This window comes from Calonectris borealis, chromosome 1, assembly GCF_964195595.1.
Source record: "Calonectris borealis chromosome 1, bCalBor7.hap1.2, whole genome shotgun sequence".
Taxonomy (NCBI): domain Eukaryota; kingdom Metazoa; phylum Chordata; class Aves; order Procellariiformes; family Procellariidae; genus Calonectris; species Calonectris borealis.
The window spans coordinates 210780667-210802762 of record NC_134312.1 but is presented as its reverse complement, the minus strand read 5'-3'; the positions used below and the strand labels follow the sequence as shown (position 1 = coordinate 210802762).

Below are 22096 nucleotides of genomic sequence, written 5' to 3'. Positions count from 1 at the left end.
AGGTTATTTTAAAATCTGTATTTGTTTATTCAATGTCCTATGATATAAATTTTTTTAAACTACAGATTTCTGCAGATTTCCGTGGCCTGACAGGAAAGTACATAATCATGTGCATACTTGAGGCATGTACTCAAGTTATTTCCTCAACAGGGATGTAAGAAAACAGTCTATTTTAAGTGTGTTTGGCTCTTGTACAAAAATTGGTTTGACCCTAATTTGGACAGGACTATAATTTGTATTTCTCAGTTACCTACGGGTATAAACCACTGAATCTCCTCACTGGAACGCCAACTCTTATTATATGCTGTTGACTAATCTTCTGTGAGCGTTTAAGTGGGTAACTCACTGGTTTACATACATACCATTTTCACCAGTGAAAAGTGACATGTAACTCATATTCTGGGTCAGATAATATTTTCACTAAATTGTTTACCACTCTTAAAGATACTGTCTGAATGGAAAAGACTTAAAAATTGAAGAAGGTATTGCTGTCTATGAATCTTTTATTAAAATTAAATAGAAACTCCTCAGAGTTACTAATATCTAGAGAAGCAGTTGTCCTGTGATTTGGAAATTACATGCCCTTGTTGACACAAAGAGATGATGTGTTCATTCTTATGGTAGTATTTCTAATGACGGTTTATATACTGAAGAATTTGGTAGCCTGCATAAAATCTGGAGAACTGTGCTGTGATTTTCCAATTTCCTAATGGTGTGCCAGAATAGGATAGAGGATGAAGGCAAGTATTGTATTTCCTAAAAAAAGCTATGGAATTTCTGAATTAAAATACCCAAATTTAAAACTGTTGAGGATTAGTTGTCACTCATTCACTATACATCACTGTCTTGTCTAGTGGCAAAACAAATTGGGATGTCAGAATGACATATATTTTCTCTCTCTCACTCTCCACCAACCAGGATTATACAATAATAAAGTCGCATGAGAACACTTTTTTAAATCAAAACAGCATGCAGGTTAGACCTTCTGCTGTAATAAGCCTAAGATACACTCTTTGGAGTTAGTCTTGTTCACAGCCAAAGACAGTTTCAAGCTTTCCAATAATAATCTTTCTGTGTAATCTGAACCCTGAGATACGTTAGAAGATCATTTAGGTAAATAAGGTAAATACATGGCTAACTGAAAGATAAGGTTGCATCAATGTGATACAGCTTTTTGCATCCATGATGTGTACATTGCAATAGTCAGTTGATTGTATTGATCTGGATGACAGAATACAAACTCAGGTTATGTAGTAATACTGTGAAGGATGTTTTCCATGTTACTGCACTTAATCTAAATTCAAAGCCACAGCAAACCTCTTACTTTCATATGGAACCTGATATCTGCATATATATTTTCAGGAAATTTTATGATATGTGGCAGTTATGGGCCCTTTACTTAGCACAAGCACTGTAAAAGGCCTTGAGGAATAATCACTGTAATTTATAATACTTTCTTTTGCCCCTTGAACTCTTGTGTCAAGCTATAAAGGACTGGATAGGGACTGGAGATGTGCTTTGCAGGTGAAGAATGCTGAATTGGCAGGTGCCAAGGGAGTTATTCTGTACTCTGACCCTGCTGACTACTGCGCCCCAGGAGCAGATCCCTATCCAAATGGCTGGAACCTTCCAGGTGGAGGAGCCCAGCGTGGAAATGTATTAAACCTGAATGGGGCAGGGGATCCTCTGACACCAGGTTATCCTGCAAAAGGTGAGTGACACTGGAGAAGTCATGCTCTGAGGGTCTGGTTTCAGGAAGTGGGGGAAGGTCATTGGGGATTTTCTTGCCCTTGGAACAAAACACATTTTTTCTTGGTCTTTCTGTGCTCAGAAGAGGCAGCTTTGGTCTTCACGTCAGTAGGCCGCTTCTGCAAATGGTGCATGAGAGAAAGTGAGGGGATGTTAAGGGAGCCACACAGTGCAATGCTGGGTTGCTTAACTTAACAGACATGCCCAAGTTAGCCCAGAGATCGTGACACAAGTATTCGACAGCTGAAGCCCTAGTCTTTTCTTTCTGCTTCTCATCAGTCAGTCAGCAAGGAGCCAGCCTGCACAACTCACAGGTTTCTTTGCTTTTACAGTTCTCCTTTCTGCAGGATTTGGGCTGCTTTCCCTCCACAAGAGCCCCTACTAGCAATGCTGAGATCTTTCATGCTGGGACACATGTCACCTGGCTACAGCTGAGGCTCCTGAGAAGATGACCATTCCCCACTGGTTCATAACCTTCACCTCATGCTTCCTCAGCTGCTTATTTGAGCTCTGCCTGAGCTGTTTCAGTTAGCACCTAACCCAGATCATTTTGACTGAAATGCATTAAGAACCATTCATGCCAGCACTTGAGCCAGTACATCCGAGGGAGGCAGTCACCTCAAGAAGAGCAGTCCCTAAGTGACGGGGAAAGTTGCCTCTAGACAGCACAACTTGAGCTGGAAGAGGATACATGTTCACAATGGCAGCGTGGCAGGAGCAGACCATGAGGAAGATTTCTGGTTCCTCATGCTAGAGTCAGTGATCTCATAGATGAATCCCTCTCTGCTTCCCTCAGCGAGGGTCCCTGTGTATCTTGTATTAAGGAGGAAGCTATTCTTTCTCATACCTGCTAGCTTGCAAACATCAAATTTTGTCCACATGGTGAAAATTAAGATTCTCATTTGTAAAAAAAGCATGATTTGTATTTGAGCTCTGTCAGAACAGACTAGACTTCGTTTTGTTCACGAACACAGCAAACCAGAATATTCAGTAGCCCAGTGTATAAGATTTTATCTGCATCTCTTACCAACTGGCAAAATTTTTTTAGTTCCCAGCTGAATGTTCCAACATCAGACTACAGGATCCCTCTTTGCTCTTGTTCTTTCTCTGTGTCTTAGTCTGAAGTTCCTTCCCATGGAGAGAAATATTTCTACCTAAAAGCATTTAAATGCAAAAAATTAGCAAACAATTTTAAAATTTCCAGCCATCTCTAAATGTGTGACTGCAGACACTATGGGAGAATCTTTGTTAGCGTCTCTCTGAAAATATGTTGATAAAGCATAAAGAATGAAGTCACTGAAGAAATGTCAGCCCGACTTCGAGGAAAATGAAATGATTATCCCTGATTCCAGTGTTAGGGCTGTGCTATGAACTGTACAAATTCCTTCTGAGACTTGTAAATATGAAAATATCTGTCTTTTGCTTTCAGAATACACCTACCGATTAGACAAAGCCAGTGGTGTAGGTCTCCCAAAAATTCCAGTTCATCCCATTGGCTATCATGATGCTGAGTCATTACTGCGGTGAGTGTATGGGAGACATGAGGAATTTTAAGCAGACTGTTTTTTGAAAGTTATGAGAGTATTTGAAAAAAAAAGGAAAAGGCTTTTGCTCTGTGCTTCTACTGTAGCTGTTGAAATAGTGTGTGTTTGTCATTAGGTTCTCTGCAGGAGGTAAACATGTTCTCTGTTGCTACATATCAGATATGTGCAGAGTGATCTGGAAAGGATCATTTGTAATATATCATGATCAGTCAAGTATACTGAAGGTATAAAGTGCCTCTCAGTTTGAATAAAGGGAAAAATTTTTGAGGACGGCATGATACCTGTCTGGTGAAAAAGACCACAAATGAAGTCATTCATTTGTCCCGGGAAATACTTGCCATGCATGTTTGACGGGGCAGTATCCGTACTGTCCTCTGTTAAATGAAGGTGTGTGCTTTCTCTCATCACGTGTATTATGTTGCATAAATATGAAATGATGCTAGCGAGCTAATACAAGGGCACTGGGGAAACTCTGGAGTATTATAGGGGATTTAATAGACTTCTACGTGTAAGTAAGTGTTTAGGGCAATAAGTGAACATAATCTTGGGTGTGTATTTGTATAGGAATTTTACATCTAAATCACATGAGCAATCATTCTGCTCTGTCTGATGCTTCTATATGAATACTGAGTCAAAAAGAAAAAAATCTATTTTGGTTCTCTATGCAGGTTTTCCTCTGAAGTATTGAAGCTATTTATTTTTATATGAGGCAGAATTTTACTGTCTTTGGTGTCTTTGCATACCTGCTGTTCGTTAACACTCTTCTAGTGTTTTTCCTGTTTCCTCCCAAACTTTTACGGACTGATAGATCTCCAAACTGTCTTTTAGAACTTTACGGTCATCACTGTTATGAGGATAACTGCTTATAATGATAAAGGTATAGATTAAAAAAACCCTCTTTTTTCCATTGTTAACTAGTAGTGGTAGAGCAGATTAATATGTATAAATATGATGTAGCTAGGTATTACTCTTCAATAAGTTGTAAATAATTCTAGAACTTGGTTTTAATAATTATGAATGAAATTTAAGTTCTCTAAAAATACTGGGTCCTTGTTTTAACTTTTGTCTTAATAACTTCTAGTTATTCCTGCTATTATATTTTTATATAAAAAATATACGGAGGGGTTGAAGTGTTCTGTGGAATAAAGCTTGACTGAAGTATTCATTTTACAGTAAAGGACTTTCATTTACAATGAATATATTTTGCCTAATAAGAAGCAGAACATCCAGCATACTTTTTAATATTTTTTTTTATGTTTCTCACAAGTTCATGTCAAAAATATAAATCCTTTAGAATAGGTGAATAAGTATGGGCTATTGCGATCCACTGAATTACTGCATTTCCAGTTGTGTTAACTGAGAAAAACATCTCACCTTTGACAACGGAACAAGAAGAGGTGATTTGGACTGATCATATTTCTCCAATTTTAGACATCTTTGAAACACATCAACTGTCTATGCTACCAGATTAAACAGTGTCCAGGGACAGACACTGGAAGAAAACTGCCTATGCTGTTAAACTGTTAAAATGGTCCAAGTTACTCTCTGCTTATTCAAATGCAAATGCAGTTCAAGGCAGTAGAAAGTTCCAGGGACCATTTATAAGAGGCATTTTGTATGCAAAACCTTCGGAGGCCAACACTGTTTTCCAGGATAGCTGTAGGCCATTCCAAGCTGATCTCAATGGCCAGGACTATTCCTCTATGTTAATTTACTAGTATTAATGTAGCTAAAAAGACAGATTATTCTCCTGTGGAAGCTTGTAGTATAAATTGTCCAAGACAAAGACCATCACTGTGGTCTGTGTGTGCATGGGACCTAACAAAGTGTGGTTCCTGGTTCCTCGTTTGTGTTTGGTGCTATTGTAAAACATCTGTAACTAATCATGATTCTTTTTCTTTTCATAATAGTAATATGGGAGGATATGCACCACCGCATAGTAGCTGGAAAGGAAATTTGAATGTAGCTTACAACGTTGGTCCTGGTTTCACAACAAATTATTCTACAAGGTCAGTTGTGTTTCATAAGGAAAGCATGCTCGGGATCAGAGAAAAACAGGTAGAGCAATAGAATTTAACCAAAGGTAGAGTAGTTGGGGTTATTTGCATCATTCCTTCGATTATGACCATTTCCTGGGCTGAAACGCGCTCAGTGCAAAGCTTCAGTAGATTTACATCTTGATTGGATGGATATGACTGAATTGCTTTAGTTGCCAGCTAGTCTTGAACCATTTTCATTTGAAAAGCATCTAGCCTTTGACAAACTATTTGATGAGACTGATTATTTTTGAGAACTGAATTTGTGTGTTGTCTTTTTTAAATTCATGTGGGTCCAGCTTCTGGTCTTACCTATTGCCTCATATAAAACAACATTAACCTACAAGTCAAGTTTTCCCGGAAAAAAACTTTTACTACAATGTCATTTTTATTGCTTCAGATATTGGTTTTAAACTGATTTAGTAATTACAGTTTAGGACTAAAGTCAGGTGTTTCAGTATTGGCTGAGCTATTGTACTGACTTCATATGAACCGTTTGACCTTTCCCCTGTGTCTTAGTCATACCACATGAAGAATTCTTTCTGAAAAATATACAGGCAACCCTTGAGGATGAATTGTTGTATGTCCAGCTGTGTTGTAGATAAACAAACAAAATCTCTTGATGCAACTCAGGTTGTTTCATGTTCTGCTGCCTGAGTTGCCACATCAGTATTGACTGTCCTGGAGTCATTTCTGATTTGCACCGGCCTCTAGATGATTGGAACTATTTACCTTTTTAACATTAGATGGTTTTCATTTTTCTTTCACTCTTCCAAATTTAAAAACTTGCTGCTAGCACAAAATCTTTGAATTTGGAGTTCTGAGCCTGTTATCCGTATAAATCTTACTGGCATCAATAACAGTACATAGCTTTCAAGAGCTAAATGCTGTTCTCAGTTGCACAAGTATAAATCCAGAAAAAACTACACTGACATCTTTTCAGGTTTACTTTGGTTTAATGGAGGGTAAATTTGGCCAAAATGCTTTCCTTACAATTTATATTGTACACTTTTGAAAGGTGTCAAGATGTTTTATTATCTAATCTTGTGGATTTTCTCTTTGGATTTTCTTCCCGATACACTAGAAAGGTGAAAATGCACATTCATAGCCACAACGAAATAACAAGGATTTACAATGTGATTGGTACCATCAGAGGTGCAGTGGAACCAGGTAAAGTCATTTGTCTTCAATGCAATGTGAGCGTGCAGTGACCTCTACATGCACTTCATAGTTACAAGGGGGAAATGAGGAATATAATTTTCTCTGAAATATTGCACTACATGATCATTGGTGTTGAAATATTTATTGCACCAGCTTTCATATGGTTCAGGGTATGTCAGCACTTTCACTGTAAAAGCTGATTTTCAAGGGGGAGTCATAACCAAGACAGAAATATTTGTCTTCAGGCAAGTAACTTTGCAATAGAAAGTATATTCTTAAGTGGATATTCTTCCCTGCTAACACCGGAATGGATTTTGCATTCCTTCTGAAGGCATCATATCCACCACTATTGACTTTTTGGCTGTCTTATAGTATCCTGTAACCAGTGTGATTTTACGCTCTAAAAAACCAGATATATAGACATCCCTAGGACGATGATAACATCATTTAACTCGTAACTGCAGCATTTCCCTGTTGCCTGAAACACAATTGTTAACCATATTATAGCAGCACAGAGATCTAGTCTGACTTTGATCTTATTAATCACATCTCTGTCATAATTTGGACAACCCTTAGCTCCTATATACATATTCAGAGAAATACTGCATTCAGCACACCATAATGTGGTGAACTGGCGTGGATCAGCTTTACCATGAAACATACTATTGTAAAATATGGAAAGATGCTTCTATCCTCAAAAGAAAGCTGCAGTATTTCTAACAATAGAAGTAACATTATGGAATTTAGGAGTTTTTAAATCTTATGGGATCAAGTTATTGTGTTTAACAAATTCTTTAGCAATGGCTGAAAATGCAGAAAAATGTCTTTGGAGATTTAAAATGTGTTTTGCCTTTCTATCATGTATATTATAAACTATTAAGCTTTGTTCCCTGACACTTACATGGAAAATTAGATATTACTTCCAACTAACAGCTCTATGGCAGGAAAAAAGTTTTTCTAAGTAAACCTCTGTAATTAATTTTTCTAGACAGATATGTCATCCTGGGAGGCCACCGAGACTCATGGGTATTTGGTGGCATTGATCCTCAGAGTGGGGCAGCTGTGGTTCACGAGATTGTGAGAAGCTTTGGAAAACTGAAAAGGAAGGGTAATGTAACAAAAGAATAACGCACACCAAAATCACTGCTCTCAGCAGTACGCATTGATTTCTCTGGGTTTAAGCATATGCTTAAAATTAAACACGTGTATGTCACTGATGTCTCGGGTAAGCACGCTGCTCTGCAGCTGTTAATGAGTTCCAGTTACAACCTTGGTATATGTGAGATACTGCTACTCAAGAGAAAGTACACCTAAAGAAAAACAAAACACAAAATGGGGATACAGGGGGATACTGAAATAAATATGACATTTAGGTACAATTGATTACGGTGCATTTGAGGCTGGTCAGACTGGATGTTTCAAGGGTCCGATAAAATTGATACAGTGGTGGACTGATACAAGGCTTCATCAGGGCAACATCGAGAGCCTTCTCAGCAATTGACTGTAGTTTGGAGTCAGACCCAAGAATAAATAAAGCATGTCTGTGTAATGCAGACGGTGCAAATGTCTGTGCAAACATAGTAGGAGGTAATGGTTAAAAATACCTCATGCCTAGTTACATTAGAATAGGAACAAATGTCAACTATACCAAGTTTCTGCTGCTGTCAGAGCAAATGCTACCTCCCGATCTGACATCCCATGGAAAGAAGCTCTGACATAACTCAAATACTTGTGCTAGAGGAGCTTTCGTTGCCTACTCATTACACCTAAAACTTATTGACATTTTGTTTTCTGACCATTCCCTCCCAGTTATTGGATATCATAGAATCATAGAATAGTTTGGTCATCTAGTCCAATCCCCCTGCCATGGGCAGGGGCATCTTCAACTAGATCAGGGTGTTCAGAGCCCCCTCCAACCTGGCCTTGAATGTTTCCAGGGATGGGGCACCTACCACCTCTCTGGGCAACCTGTGCCAGTGTTTCACCACCCTCACTGTAAAAAATTTCTTCCTTATATCTAGTCTAAATCTACCCTCTTTTAGTTTAAAACTATTCCTCCTTGTCCTGTCGCAACAGGCCCTGCTAAAAAGTTTGTCCCCATCTTTCTTATAAGCTCCCTTTAAGTACTGAAAAGCATAAGGGGAAAGTGTCTTTGGAATGCAAGCTGGGGAAAAAAAAGTTAAAAAAGAAAGGGAGCGAAAGATGAAAAGGTTCCAGTAACCTCAAAGAAAACGTTGGGCAAAGATACAGAGGCAGGGCAATAGAACCTGTTCCATTTGGCCTGCGTTTAAATTGAATGCAGAACTTCAAGTGAAAGATCTTTGTTTTGAAGGTGACCTGTCAAAGTTACAGGGAATTCCTTCGGTTTTGAAGTCCGGCATTTAAGAGACAGGTCAAAGAAATTCAGTAATAGATATGAAAACATGCCGAACACTTTTCTGTCAAAGTAGATACTGATATACAATGTGTACTTGAACAGAGCAAAAAGACTAAAAAATATTTCTTTCAAGAATTTGTGCACAAGCACATTATTTTTCCTTGTTCAGAGTTTTAAATCTTAGAAAATTTTTTTGCAATTAAAGCTGAGAGAAGAAAAACAATACATTATTTGGCACAATATTGAAGTAGAAGTGAGATTGCTACAAAATTAGCAAACCATTATTAGAATAGATTAGTGAAGAAGTTGGTGTTAAAGTTCCTTTCCCCACAGATCAGGATAAAAGGTAAGCCCCCAAAAAATTACATTTGTTTTCACATTAGTTATCATGTAACAACCAGTCTTTCCGTAATACAATTTTCATGGTCTTTTATTGCAGGATGGAGGCCAAGGAGAACAGTGATATTTGCAAGCTGGGATGCAGAGGAATTTGGCTTGTTAGGATCAACAGAGTGGGCTGAGGTAAACCAATAGTGTTCAAAGAGCAATTTTCACAGTGGCAGATCTTTGAGAAATCTGTACGAGAAAGCAACACTTCTTCCCTCCCTCTCTTTCCCTTACACACACACACTTGCTCTTAAGTTTCTTTTTGAACTACCAAGAATATATGGCTCCTTGCAGTATATGATGTCTTTCCCTGAAACAGCTGTTACTTCTGTGGATGGGAAAATAGTTCTGAGGAAAAAAAGCTCATTAGCATTTTCTTCCTCTTTTCCTTCTAATAGGAAAATGCCAAAGTATTGCAAGCACGAGGAGTGGCTTATATCAATGCAGATTCCTCCATTGAAGGTACATAGTGTTGATTTGTGTTTTACAGGAATAGTGATGGTATATACAGATGACTGGGAGGCTTTTTGGCTTGGTAAGATCCATGAAACCTTCAGTGTGATAATGTTGTTGCATTAGTTCGGGAGTAGATATGGGGGGAAACGGTGACCCAGAATCATAAGGTATCCTTCAGATATTCCTGTTGCTTCAGGGAAGAAGTCCATTACAGTAGCTACACTATTTGGGAAGTCATGGGAAGGGACAAGAAATGTTGTGCCCCTGTCAGCAGTTCCATGGCAACTCTTTGCTTCTCTTCTTATAACGTGCATAATAAACATGGGACATAAGAAAAGCTCTTAAGGGTTGCTTCAAAAGCTGGGCTGTAATTCGTCCTAACCAATACAAATGTGCTGACAAGATCACAGGAGGAGAACTCTTCCACAGGGAGAATCAGCTTGTAGAGAATGTAGCTCTCTAGTCCCTTTCTTACTAACAAATAATGGCATGAGGTTTCAGCTGAGTAGAACTTGCTTCTTTGGATAAATAGTTTTTCCTGTTTTTCAGGAAACTACACCCTACGAGTGGATTGCACACCACTGATGTACAGACTGGTGTACAGTCTGACAAAAGAGGTAATATTGCTCGAAATTTCTAGCCAGCATGTTCAGTGCTCACTTACTGGATGGGGCTCTGTGTATAAAATACGGTGTTAGATCTTTCTTTCTTTTCTAACTGCAGTACCCCTTTTAAGTCAATAGCTAAGTAACTAGAGCTTTTTCCCGGGAGTGGCAAAGGGATTTCAAGTTTATACCTTTAAATTAGTAGCTATTCAAGATTAGGGGATTTTTCCACTCCTCCTGTGAAAGTATTCCTTCTAAGAACAAAAGAACAAAAGAATTAAAAATGCCATGAGCCAGAGGGCAGAAACAAGCACAAATTTATCTGCCCAGTCCAACTACTAGGGTGTCCGTGGTACTGGGAGACTCTTTAGGCAGGGAAAGAAATTAGGCTTGCTACAGTGTGGTTTTTAGCATGATGTGACAGGTTTGGTCAGTGTGCTCAGCTTCAGTGTGTCCTGTTAGATATTCATTAGCTCTGACCATGATACTCTCACACATATTTGTGTGGCACACAAAATTAAAAGGTAGAGACCTTTCTCAGGAGATAGCCTCACCATCTTAGGTGTAAGATGTTCCTTCGTTGAGAGTGGGTCTTAGAAGCTGGCACTAAGGGCTTTTTGTTTCTGAGTTTTTTTTCTGTTCATCTGTATTAAAGCATGAACGTTTAATTAGGCTTCTGTGTGTGTGTTTTATATACATATATATAAAGCGTACATTCTACTACTGTATATATTCTATGAATCTGCTATATCTATCTTCATCTGCTGTATATATTCAGTCATCTGTCTTTTCCAGGGTTGATAATTTGTTATCTCTTGGAAGCTGGCATTAGATTGGTACAAAAGTAAAGGAAATGTAGTAATTCAGTATAATAATTTTCTGGCAATTGAAAGACAACAAATAAAATTTAATTCTGTTAAAATTAGGTGCCCAGATGATAAAGATATTTCTGTCCTGAACTGCAGAAGAGCTGATGACCCGCAGTTCCCATGGTAACCTGTGCTAAGTGTAGGTGTTCAGAACGGTCAGAAAATCAGGTCAGCAGAGTCTCAGTTTGGGCACCAAGAGCCATCGTTAAAATGTTGACCTAAATACCAGTAAACATGGTTGTGTAAAACCCTTCCTTGAGCTGGGAAGCAGCAACAAAGGCTGGTGAATGTGTGTAACCACAGCTTCTTGGTAGCTCATGTCTGAAGAGAATGCTGATCCCATCCAAAGTTAATCTGAGGCAAAAAGTGTTAACGCTCTTCTATGAACAATTAGCTTCATGACCAAAAAAGCAAATATATTAGTTTTATTTTGATCGCTATTGTGGAGTAATTCTTAGGTAGTAGATATAGATATTAATAATAAAATAGATATTAAAAATCTTTAATAGATTAAAGATAATAAAACCTCAGCAGCCCATCAATAAAAAGGAAAGATGAAAAAATGCCCACAGTGTTTAACCTGCTCAGTAATCGGGAAGGTAGTGTGAAAAGGGTGATAGAAATGAACTTTAGGATGATCATGATTTGTATACCTCTGTAGCAGCTGTGATGACATAAACATCAAGTACTGTACACTTTGTCCTTCTAAGGTTACTGCTGCATCCATGAAAATAATTATTGTGAAGTAAAACAAGGTAGAAATAGTTTTGAATTAAACCAAGACAAAATTGAACTTTCTTGCCAAAGTGAAACAAAAAGTTTTGGTTTTGTGAGGGATTTTTGTGTTGAATATTTAAATTAAATGGCTGAAAATCTCATAAAGAAATATCAGGGTGTAAATATTGACTTGAAATGTTTTACTTTCCCTGTGTTTTCTTCCATCTAAAATTACCTATTTTTAGCAAATAAACTATTCCTCTGGAAAATGCTATGTATTTGAAATGTTAAAATGGAAATGCAGAAAGGTTGAGGGACTTAAGACTGTGACTTATTCATTGCCCTAAGCCATAGGCTTACGTGATGACAGGTTGTAGATTTGTTGCTTAGTAACATTTGAAATTGTACCCTTTGTCTTTTTTTACAATATACTTTTTCTAGATACCAAGTCCTGATGAGGGGTTTGAAGGAAAATCCCTTTATGAGAGCTGGTATAAAAAAAATCCATCAAGGGAATATAAAGAGGTCCCCAGGTCAGTGACAAAAGAAAATAAATGATATACCAAAAGTTATTATAACTTGTTGAGTGTGGGTTTTAAAGGAATACCCACTTGAAAAACTGAGGGCCTAAAAGAATGGTGTGGTTCTCAGCTGGTATAAATTTCAGGGTTTTATTGATTGCAGCTGATACGCTATTGTACAACAGTTTTGTGAACTTGTCTTTGTAGCGTGAACAGGAGGCTTTATATATGAAAAGTAAAGTGTTCGTGTAGTTTATAGAGATTCAGGCAAATAAGGGTAATATGCACGAGCCAGCGGCAGGCACACAAGGTGCTAACACAGCAGCTTTCCCTTGCACTTGCTTCCAGCATCCTGGAAGGCCTCTGAGTTTGGGTACCTGGGGAGCATACCAGGCAGGTTTTTACGACATTGTCCTTCAAATTTACCAGGGTTTCTCTATAGAATCTCGAAGATTGATTCTATTCCATGGAGCCATGCTGGAACTGCTGTGATTTCTCTGAGTTGAGAGCTTGGGATAGTGGAAGTTCAGTAGGAGGAAGGTCACTTCTCAATGATTAAAGACAGTGAGTTAAATTCTCCTCTTGAGAGTTTGATTTCTCTGACCCTGAGAATGATGACTCTGGTCCTCCAAGAATGCAATTGATGAGGTGTATGTAATGTAGGGATCACAGGAAACTCATGGTATATTGACAACAAGAGCATACTAGGGAAAGACTGTGTAGTGACTGCGACTGCAGAATAAATAATTGCCACAGTACTTGGAAACAAACTAAAATTATACTTTAAGTATTGTCACTCAAGGCATTTTCCTCTTTCTTGTTAAAAGAATAAATAAACTGGGTTCTGGCAATGACTTTGAAGTCTTTTTTCAACGTCTTGGCATCGCTTCCGGCAGAGCACGTTACAGTAAAAATTGGGTAAGTCTGTGTCTTTGTAATTTTGTCTCACCTGTAACTGCCTGAATAATATCACCTGTAATTGAGCTATTTAGACTGTTGGCTTTTTGGAGCAGTTCAGTTTAGTGTGTCAGAGTGGAGTCCCAGTTCATTACTAGAACTATATGTGCTGCTACAACACAAATATTTAATAAATAGGAATGGTCAACTTGGTGTCAGTCAGACAAAAGGAACTTTGCTCAGGGTAAATGGATGTGCTCAAAATTACCTATGGTTAGTGAAGGCTTATGAGAGGCTTATGATGACTTTTGAATGATTTATAATAACTTACGAAGCTTTGAATTCAAAATGGTTCATGTTTCACGGAAGATATGGGTTTGACTCTGGAGCATACTGTGAGATGAGACTAACTGAGAAATGTTCAAGGAGCAATCTATTCAATGTGGTCTTTTCCTCTGAAAAGGCATATCCAAAGACACAAACAGAAATGACTGTTGAGATCCAAGCAAAGAGAAGCAGCTCAATCTCACCTTTATTTAGCCAATTAAAAGTTATGTGTCTGTTCTTAGCTACCTTCTTTAGGCTCTGTACATGGTCGGTAGAGAGAAGCATCTCCAAATGACCGTTCATCTCATCATAGGTTGATGTCTAAGAGAGCCACTGCTGAGCAGTTCTTCTCATTCGACTGTCTGTGGTGGCTACATAGGATTAGCGTGACCTGAACACTTCACTTTACGCTGCCTTGAATCCCACAGCAAAGTTTTGCAAGCAAAGCTGAAGTATCCACAGCTGAATAATGGTTTTGTTTGGGTTTGTTTGTTTCAGAATGTAGAAAAATATAGCAGCTATCCAGTTTACCACAGTGTCTATGAAACCTATGAAATTGTGGAGAGGTTTTATGATCCCACTTTCAAGAATCATCTGGCAGTAGCTCAGGTACGGGGAGGGCTGGTGTTTGAATTGGCCAACTCCCTTGTGCTTCCTTTTGACTGTAGAGATTATGCATCAGCTGTGCGCAACTATGTTCACATCATCTATAATTTGTCAAGGAGTCATGAAGAGGAACTGGCAACATACAATGTATCCTTTGGTACGTACAGTCTTTCATCGCACTCCTCCTCTGTTAATGCTAGCAGTGCCTTATCTTAATGTATGTCTTAGTCATGACCTGGTATTTACCTTGTGCTGTACGAACAGTAAATAAAACAAGAGCCGCACCCTCCAATAATTTGAAATTTGAGTATTTTGTCCTAGTATGCCTGTATAGAGACTATGCCACTGCCAAGTAAGAGCTAACACTTACAGTCGCATGTTCTTTGACCTCTGCATGATTCGCCAATGTTGGCAACAAGATATCTTGTCTTGGTCCCTAAAAAAAAATCATGCTGCTTTGCAGCTTATGGTGTTGGATAATTCTCTGTCCAACACTGATCATAGGATCATAGGATAATACAGGTTAGAAGGAACCTCAGGAGGTCTCTAGGTCAGCCTGCCCAAGGCAGGGTCAGCTCTGAGGTCAGACCAGGTTGCTCAAAGCTTTATCCCATCTGATCTTGAAAACCTTCAAAGACAGAGACTATAGAACCTCTCTGGACCACAGCGCTTGGCTGTCCTCAGGGTGAAAAATATTCTCCTTATACCCAGTCAGAACTTCTCTTGTTTCAGTTTATGGGCACATGATGGCAAGTGCAAGCACCATGAGAAGTTTGCTTCCGCGCTTGGTCAGGCAGGAATGGTTCATCCCTATGCCACAATAGGCATCTTGTGCTGGCACATAAAATTTTATTTCATGTTATAGGGACTCACAATATGCCTCGTACCTGAGAAGCCTTTATTTTATTGGCAACATTATATACTATTCCGTTTAGGACTTTGCTGCTAATGACCAATATTGGGTACGTGTGCGTGTGCACGCGCACACACACACTCTCTCAGTCTTTCTCAAAACTCTGCATGTGTGGAGGGACATACCAATGAAACACAGGTTGTTGCGATTTATAAAATCCCAGAGCTACCTGAACAGTCTGGGTCTGGCAATCCATACTCTAGTTTTTGGTATTTCTGTACATTCTTCAAGTAGCAAACAATAAGCAGTATTCACAAAAATACTGATTTCTATTGTCTCCAAGGCAAGTTTTCACACAGAATTACATAGTAATTTCACACAGAATTACATTCCTACAAGGTAGGAATATGGGGTCATCTGATTTTCATTCAGTGAGAATTGACAAATCATGATCACAGTGAATGATAAAGCTTTAATTTGAAGAATTTGCTTAGTTAAATGATTCCTTCAGAATTTGAAGTTAAATGCTTCCTTCCTGCTCCCTCCAGATGCTCTCTTTTCAGCTGTGAAGAATTTTACAGAAGTTGCTGCTAGCTTTCATGAGAGACTGCAACAAATAGATATTAATAAGTAAGTTTAACTCTTTTTTTTTCCAGTCAAATATTCCATGTAGTCCTCTGGGCTCAGAGGGCATAGTCTTCACTTGCATTTAGTCCCCTGAATAACCTTGGTGACAAATGACTGTCAGTCATTTGTTTCATTATAAGCCCGTATGGATTCTTGTCTTTAAGGATCTGGTTACTCTAGAAAACAAAGTATGGAAATGTTGAATTAGTGGACATCAGAGACACTGCAGAGACTGAGAATCTAGCCATGCTAGCTTCGAAAAGTGTCCAAGCTAATTAGTGCCAATTCTTGACAGGTTTTGGTTGAGGAGCAATGCCAGGATGATACAGGGATGTGACTAGAATGCTGGTTAGCATGAGCAGAGCCAGCTCAGGTGTGTAACTCCCGCCAGGTAGAGACACATCCTAGGATTTTGTCACTGGATTATCATTAAAGAACAAATGTTGACTTGTCGTCTTTATTTGCCAGCACTCTAGTTTTCAAGATACTGGTACCACTTAACGAAAAAAAATAGCTGTACCATGATTGTAGTTGTGGCAAGCTTTTTGGCAAGCTTTCCCAAAATTCTATGCACCACCTATGCCAAAAGGCCTAATTTGCACTTGACTTAATTCTTAATTTATTCTTTGTAGGCCATGCCCAGAATGAGAAACCAAACTTACTTTTATATATACTTATGTGTATGTTACATTTCTTGGGAAGAATCTAATTTAGCCATATGCTTACCCTTATGGAAGACTAAGTGAGAACAAAAGCCATCTTTTTAACGGCAGCAACTTTCAAGATAAATGAGTTAACAATAATTTCGTATGTAAAATATGACATTTATGACATATGACATGTATGTGACATTTTCAAAATCGTTTCGTTGACGGATGGCCTAAATCTAAGCTTTAATTCAATGAACCAGTTTCAGTTTCCATTTACACCAATGTAAACTTGAAACAATTTCATTGACGGTAGTAGAGTTACTCCAGGCTTACAGTGATACAAATTTTACCATTTTTTCTTGGTAAGTGCCTTTGAAGCGCTACAATAAGTTACTTTGGATGTAAACTACCAAACCCACATATATTCAGTATAGTCGTCTTCACAGTTCTTTTATTTGTTAAGCATCAGTAGTATGCTCAGAGCTATTCAAAGCACACAGACACAGATGGTCTCTGCTCTAGGGAATTTACAATCTGCCATCAGAAAAACACAATACTTGGATGATTCAAAAGATGATTCTAACATCACAAGGTTCATGTTTCTCAAATGTTGTGGTTTTACATAAAAATAAATGTGATTTTATTGAAGTAATTTGCTGCTGGCTGGCTTTGTGGAAAATAGGGTCTTTAGAAAACTGTGGTACAAAAGAAGAGGATGGTCTGCCTAAGCATCCTAATGAAAAGGAGATACAGGAATAAGATGCAACATGAGAGAAAATACCTGAAAGTCTCTGTCTTCTTTGACACTATTCCTTGGCCTTTAAAAGCAGTTTTAAGAGACGTTCAGGTCTTGAACCAGACTGTCTCACAGTACAGATCAGAATAATTCTGTTGTGCAGCTTAGCTGACATGGGCTGTCTTCTGTAGGCTACACTTTAAGTTCAACATCTTGGATCTAATGTCCTTCATAAAACAAGAGCTGTGTACATTGAGGCATGGGATGAGAGTGGGCCAAACACTAACAGCTAACATATTCCTCTGTTTTCTTTTTAGCCTAATTGCTGTCAGATCACTAAATGATCAGCTTATGTTTCTAGAAAGGGCTTTCATTGATCCTCTTGGATTATCCGGCAGGCCATTCTATAGGTAAGAAAGGCTTATTTTTCACTTTCTGCGTGGAGTAGCCTATGAGAATTCCTTTAAGATTTACAGGTCTCTAAATGGAATTGTAATGATTTTATTCAACATGGTAAAAGTAGATTAAACAGGACAAATAAGATTGAAAAGGGAAAGCAACATTAGGGAAAACTTCAGTGAGATACACTATATAGAATGAGGAAAAGTTGGAAGCCTATTCAGGTCAGTAAACTCATTTCCATTGATTTCAGTGGGCTTCTAAACAGATCTAAAAGTTTGGCCCTGGACTCACTTCAAGTAATTTCAGTGGTAAAGGATCTTTAGGAAGTTACTATTACTTGGAAGTGAAATAGGGTATAATTGAAGTACCTACAATTTGATCAGTTATAGCAGAACAGCCATGCTAGCAAATACAGTGTAGAGGGCAGTACTTCAACAGCAATTAAGTGAATTCAGTAGTTCTCTCATCCAGTTCAAGAAGTAAATCTTGTTTGAGAGGCAGAATAGTCAAGTCAAGTCTAGCTTTTTGGTCCTTATACCAGTCTGCATAATTCAGAACAGTAATCTTTCCACTAAAAAGTTCCACTAAAAAGTAACTGTGGAAAGAGGACTTAAGATCTACAGTCCTTGTACCCCTCATAGCTTCTGATTAAAAATCTGTTGAGAACAGTCTCTTGTTAAAGCATCAGCTTTCTTACCTCAAAGCATGCCTGTGTCTGTTGGAGATTGTGTATATCTGTGAGAAAAGCTGGTTTTTTTAATCTTTCCATTTCATCTAAAATGAGGGAAAGGAAAATACTTTAGTCAACTTTATCTCAAGTCTTTTTAGCTACAAAGTTCTGGAATTCACATGGAATAATTTAGCTTATGTTATTTTCTTGCTTCATAGATTATAGGTACTATTGCTGCAATAATCTTATTTATTTATATCTTTAGTGTCAAGAATTTAACAAATGATATAGAAACAGATTAGTTTTATTCAGAAGATAATATGTTTTATTTTCCTAATGCAGAATATTGTTATTTTTTTCCCTCAACTTCCCTACAGACATGTTATCTTTGCTCCAAGCAGCCATAACAAGTATGCAGGAGAATCATTGCCAGGGATCTATGATGCCATGTTTGACATTAAAAACAAAGCTGATCAACATGAAGCCTGGGAAGAAGTTAAGAGGCAGATTTCCATTGCAGCCTTCACTGTACAGGCAGCAGCAGAAACACTGAAAGAAGTAGCATAAATATCAACAACATAATCATCAACGAAGACTACGTATGACAGTTTGCAGATGCCTTAAAAACAGAGCATTTAAAAACACTAGGAGGATTATTACAAAGAACACAAAATCCAAAAAATCTTTTTCTTTGCAAATAATATACTCAAGTGGAATGCATTTAGCAATGTTAGCAAGGTAATGTACTCCATTCAGAGAGCTCAGGCTTTAGATAACTTCTGAAGTGAGAGTCAAAAAGTTTTGTGTTTTCTCTGAGCTTCATATTTTAAGAATCACTACCCACTGGATTTATTTTCAGAGCTTTGAATTTTGCTAACTTGATTATTATAGCACTACTCATAGTGCGTTAGGAAACCAGAAGTCATTTCACGTTTCTACCAGTTTCTAATTTTGTTGTTGACTTTTTATTATTTACCTTGGAGTTGCATAATCATACTCCAAGATAGCCATTTCAGCTCTCCTTTTACACAAAGAATCATGTATGAAGATGGGAAAACTGTCACATACTGTGTGAGGGATGTATAATGATCATAACAAGTTTTGGGCAGCCAGCCCAGAATACTCATCCATGACGTTCTTCACTTCACATGCTGAGTCTTGCAGCTGTTTGCAAATAAAATTAAGCAAGAAGCCTTCTAGTCACCAGAGTAAAAACAAGGCAATACCTCTTCTCAGACATATAATCATCTCGCAAAACATGTCTTTCAAGATGAAGACCTATTTTTATTCTTTTATCCAAAATCCACCCCTGCTATGGCTTGTTCATATCAAGGTATTTTTAATATGAAGACAATTAGAAGCAAAGAAAATTCATCAAGTCGTTAGTTTGAAAGGATACCAAATTATTACCATCTTAGTAGAGTCTGTATTTCTGATTTTGGTGTGCAGCTTATTCTTATGACAGACTGCAATGGGACAACCGAGATCAGGCAGAGAAGACTCAGAAAACCAGATCCCTTCATCTGACACTCTGCCACTAGAGGATTACTAACTTTGTGCACAGCAAATAATTTGTGCAATTTGATCTGCCATTTCAGCTGAGGCCTCCGCCATGTCTTAGAAGACTGTCCCATGATGTGATGGATATCAGTGTCATGGTAGATTTTTTTCTTTTCCATAAAACTTCATTTATTCATAAATATTTCTACTCTTCACATTAAAACCCTTTAGGCAAGTTGCTAGAATTAAGTCATTATTTTACTTAGCTGTTGATCTTTCTCATAAAATAATCCAGTTTTCCAGATAATGGGAAATGCTCTTACACCCACAGTTATTGCTCAGTTATTTTCACATTTTTATGGAAGTGATTGGAGTAAAACCATGGAGACATCTTCCCCCAAAACTAGTTGTGCTGATGGGAGACATTGCTGCCTCTAACTATTTTATCACTGCTGGCTGCTCCACTTCTCCTTTTGCCAATGGAGAATCCACCTCTGAAAAAATTGGTCAGGTTAGTTTAGATCATCAGTTAGGCTAACCTAGAGGATTTTGTCTGCAGCAATCAAGGGAATGATAACACAAATCCACCAGGCACAGGGGGGAAGCGATAAACAGCTTCTGTTGACCAGGTGGATACAAAGAGTATTTTTCTATTGCTAAGGAGAATGTGTCAGAACTGAATCACCAAACTCCAAAATTGTTGAGATCTTTCCCTAAATGTCCTGTAAGCTTCCTCAGTAACTTTTTCTCTCAGCCCAGAAGACATAATTTTTTAATCTCTGGTCTAATCGTAGCAATATTTCATTTAAGTTTAATTAGGATCCTTTTTGGCAATAGCTGGCAGATAATATACAATCTCTCAAAATACAGAGATAGTTACACTTCTAAACTACAGAAACATCCATTTAAAAAAAAATATCTGTGGGCTGTCCCCTAATCTCTGCAGGGAATAGGGTATAGGGATAGAAGTTCTCTCTTTCTTATTGACTCTGTTCCCCTGCGCACAAAACATTCAAGGCTAACTGGTCCCGAGAGAGGAAGCACCCATAAGGCTGGTTATAACACGATGGTTTACATGATGTTTTGGTAAGGTGGGATTCAAACTGTCCGGTGCCTTCACCCAGAAGTGCAAACCACAACCTGTAGCAGTTGAATTTTAAAAGCAAATGCAGCTTTGCTTAATTTTTTCAGAGAAGATCCTCGGATGGACTCAGTCCAGCTCTTTCCCCAAGCCCTAACCCAATCATTTATCAAAGGGATTTGAGGTCAAAGACATTATGCTCCATGCTATTGGTGGGGGTGTTTCCCCACTCACTTGTCAGCACGAAGCTTTTCTGATCTCCATTCTGAGAAGCCTAATACTTGGTGCTGACTTCTCTTGAGAAAGCCACTGTGGTTCTTATCCTTATCTTATCCAGCATCATCTTGGATGTTACTGTCCCCACTACAGAAAACCACCACAATTTACCAAATTAGTATGAAAAACCAGCATTTGTTCTGTTTTTCCTCAATATACTGGGCTGCAACTTGTGGCCGTTCAACAGCTTCTTCAAGAGCTGCTAAGACATCTTTGCGTCTTTACCTGGGACTTGCTGAGAGAGGGAAAGACAGACAGCAGGTAGCAGTAACACAGCATGATAGGTATTCCATGGTAAGCTGTCTGCACTTGTAAGTGTATACCTCAGACTCCGTTTCTGTGAGGAAGGAAGCACAGGTGTCTAGTTCTGCAAGCCCTAAGTTAGACATGGCAGCATCTAGCATTTAGACACATTATGGCCCATTCTGAAGTCCTTGATTAGTTTTTGAATTTAAAATAAAGATGCTTTTTAGTCTTCAAGAACTTCTATGAAAATTCTGATAAGAACATTCTTCTCCCTAAATCATTTCTTATTGTCAGTTGTCTAGGGAGTTTAGATAGAGCCACTGCAGCCTTTAGTTCCTCAAAGACTATTCCAGGCAGAAGTGACTGGTGTCATTACTGGACAGCAAAGGGCAAAGCCTATATAGCTAATTACTGAAACTACATGATTTGTAGTCAGCTGTCCAAGCCATATGTCAAAATATATGCATGGATGCATATGCAACTGTCCATTTCCTACATGTGTCACCAGGATTATGAGTTCTAAACAAAAAGCAAAAAATGAAAGAACAGTTGTGTATGCACTGAGAAATGTCATTTCACATGTACTTATTTACTAGGATGATACAAAGAAGCAAGGGTCACATTTCACATTTGTGAACAAAATCAGGTCAACTGACACGTGCCAGCAAATGAAGACATCTAGTTCCTACCAGACAAGTGGGGAACAATGGTTAAATAAATAAGTAATATGCGTTAAAAGCACTGTCTGCTAATATGTTCTTGCAAACTTTGTAGCTGCACTGAGAAGCATTTCCAGTCCATTG

General features: G+C 38.2%; 1 protein-coding gene across 1 annotated transcript in view; it reads left to right on the top strand.

Moving 5' to 3' along the window:
• The window catches only part of LOC142077983 (putative N-acetylated-alpha-linked acidic dipeptidase), a 31001-nt gene extending 11072 nt beyond the window's left edge, over window positions 1-19929 (top strand). The window contains exons 6-19 of the mRNA XM_075140450.1: window positions 1525-1711; window positions 3179-3272; window positions 5204-5302; window positions 6414-6499; window positions 7479-7598; window positions 9307-9389; window positions 9653-9716; window positions 10260-10327; window positions 12343-12434; window positions 13250-13340; window positions 14145-14409; window positions 15654-15735; window positions 17436-17528; window positions 18568-19929. Of these exons, the coding sequence (XP_074996551.1) occupies window positions 1525-1711; window positions 3179-3272; window positions 5204-5302; window positions 6414-6499; window positions 7479-7598; window positions 9307-9389; window positions 9653-9716; window positions 10260-10327; window positions 12343-12434; window positions 13250-13340; window positions 14145-14409; window positions 15654-15735; window positions 17436-17528; window positions 18568-18757 (1614 nt within the window). The 3' untranslated portion in view covers window positions 18758-19929. The remainder of the gene's footprint in view (window positions 1-1524; window positions 1712-3178; window positions 3273-5203; window positions 5303-6413; window positions 6500-7478; window positions 7599-9306; window positions 9390-9652; window positions 9717-10259; window positions 10328-12342; window positions 12435-13249; window positions 13341-14144; window positions 14410-15653; window positions 15736-17435; window positions 17529-18567) is intronic.
• Window positions 19930-22096: the final 2167 nt, after the last annotated feature.